General features: G+C 49.1%; 1 protein-coding gene across 1 annotated transcript; it reads left to right on the top strand.

Annotated features, from left to right (window-relative positions):
• Window positions 1–513: 513 nt before the first annotated feature.
• Window positions 514–1,563, top strand: LOC106813612 (uncharacterized protein K02A2.6-like). Its single transcript, XM_014817794.1, has one exon. It carries the CDS (start codon window positions 514–516, stop codon window positions 1,561–1,563), a length of 1,050 nt encoding a protein of 349 aa, XP_014673280.1.

Below are 1,563 nucleotides of genomic sequence, written 5' to 3'. Positions count from 1 at the left end.
TTCGGTAATCCACACTCCAAGCTTCCAGTGAATTGAAAGATGGTTAGTCAACCTTAAGGATTACTCGCTCACAGTCAAGTATTCTCCCGGAAAGACGAATCCTGCTGACTACATGTCACGCCATCCGATACCAGTCAAATCAGATCGTGATGAGAGAGTGACAGAGGAGTATGTGAACTTTGTGCTGTCACATGCCACGTTTCAAGCTATCACTATTGAGCAAGTACAAAAGGCGACAGAGGAAGATCCCGCTTTGACTAGTGTCATAAACGTTGTGCAGTCAGGAGAGTTATACAAATTACTTGTAGACGAGGATCAACGGGTGAAGCCATACTGGAACGTCAGAGCAGACCTGTGTGTGACGTCGAACGGTATCTTGTCAGAGGGAACAGAATAGTAATACCGGCAGCATTACAGAGCCAGGTAGTGAAACTGGCACACCTTGGACATCAAGGAGTAGTCAAGACAAAGGCTTTGCTGAGGAGTAAGGTTTGGTTCACGGGGACAGACAAGATGGTTGAAGCAGAAGTGAAACACTGTCTCCCTTGTCAAGTGGGCACAAGAGAAAACACCAGAGCACCTCTGAAGATGAGCAAATGTCCCGAGCAGCCGTGGACTCATGTGTCTGCGGACTTCTGTGGCTCACTGCCTCCGGGTGAATATTTGTTAGTGGTCGTTGACGAACACAGCCGTTACCCAGCTGTAGAGATCACCCACAGCACATCTGCCCGGTCGACGATTCCCCACTTCGACAAGATCTTTGCCTGCCATGGCATTCCCGAAGTGGTGAAGACGGACAATGGCCCTCCTTTCAATAGTAGCGATTTCCGTGGGTTTGCTGGTTACCTTGGATTCAAACACAGGAGGATCATGCCGGAGTGGCCAGCGGCTAACGGCGAGGCAGAGCGGTTCATGAGGACACTGAAGAAGAATCTGCATACCTCCGAGTCTCAGAGGAAACCGTGGAAGCAGGAACTGTGGAAATTCCTCAGACAGTACAGGGCTACACCCCATTCGTCAACAAAAGTGGCACCCGCAGAAGCTCTATTCCACAGGAATATCAGAACAGAGTTACCCAGCATTCAGAGTTTCTCAAAAGAGGATATTCGCAAAAATGTGCTGCTCAGTGACAAAAATGCAAAGAACAGAATGAAGAGATATGCGGACAAACGACGGAGAGCATGCAAGTCGAATATCTGTGTAGGTGACACTGTCATACTACAGGATCCACATCCGCGTAAGCTGGATCCACCGTATTACCCTAAGTTACACGAGGTAGTGAAACGTAAAGGTGATATGGTGACCGCTACGCATGGCTCTAAACCGGTGACCAGAAATATATCCAGGTTCAAGGCAGTGGATGCCAGATACCAGTCACAGGACATGTCCTGTTCAGAAAGTGATGGGGATGTCATTCCGAATCCTACTGGAGAGAATGAGGGGACACGTGTAGAATCCGATCAGAACAGCCAGACGGAGGAGAGACCGTTGGACAGTTCATCCAAGGTGCATCGGGCGAGGGAGCGCCACCGTCCAGCATATTTGAAGGACTATGTGACATAA

This window comes from Priapulus caudatus, unplaced genomic scaffold (assembly GCF_000485595.1).
Source record: "Priapulus caudatus unplaced genomic scaffold, Priapulus_caudatus-5.0.1 Scaffold799, whole genome shotgun sequence".
NCBI lineage: Eukaryota > Metazoa > Priapulida > Priapulimorpha > Priapulimorphida > Priapulidae > Priapulus > Priapulus caudatus.
Note: the sequence above shows the minus strand (reverse complement) of the source record. Positions and strands in the feature narration are given on the sequence as shown.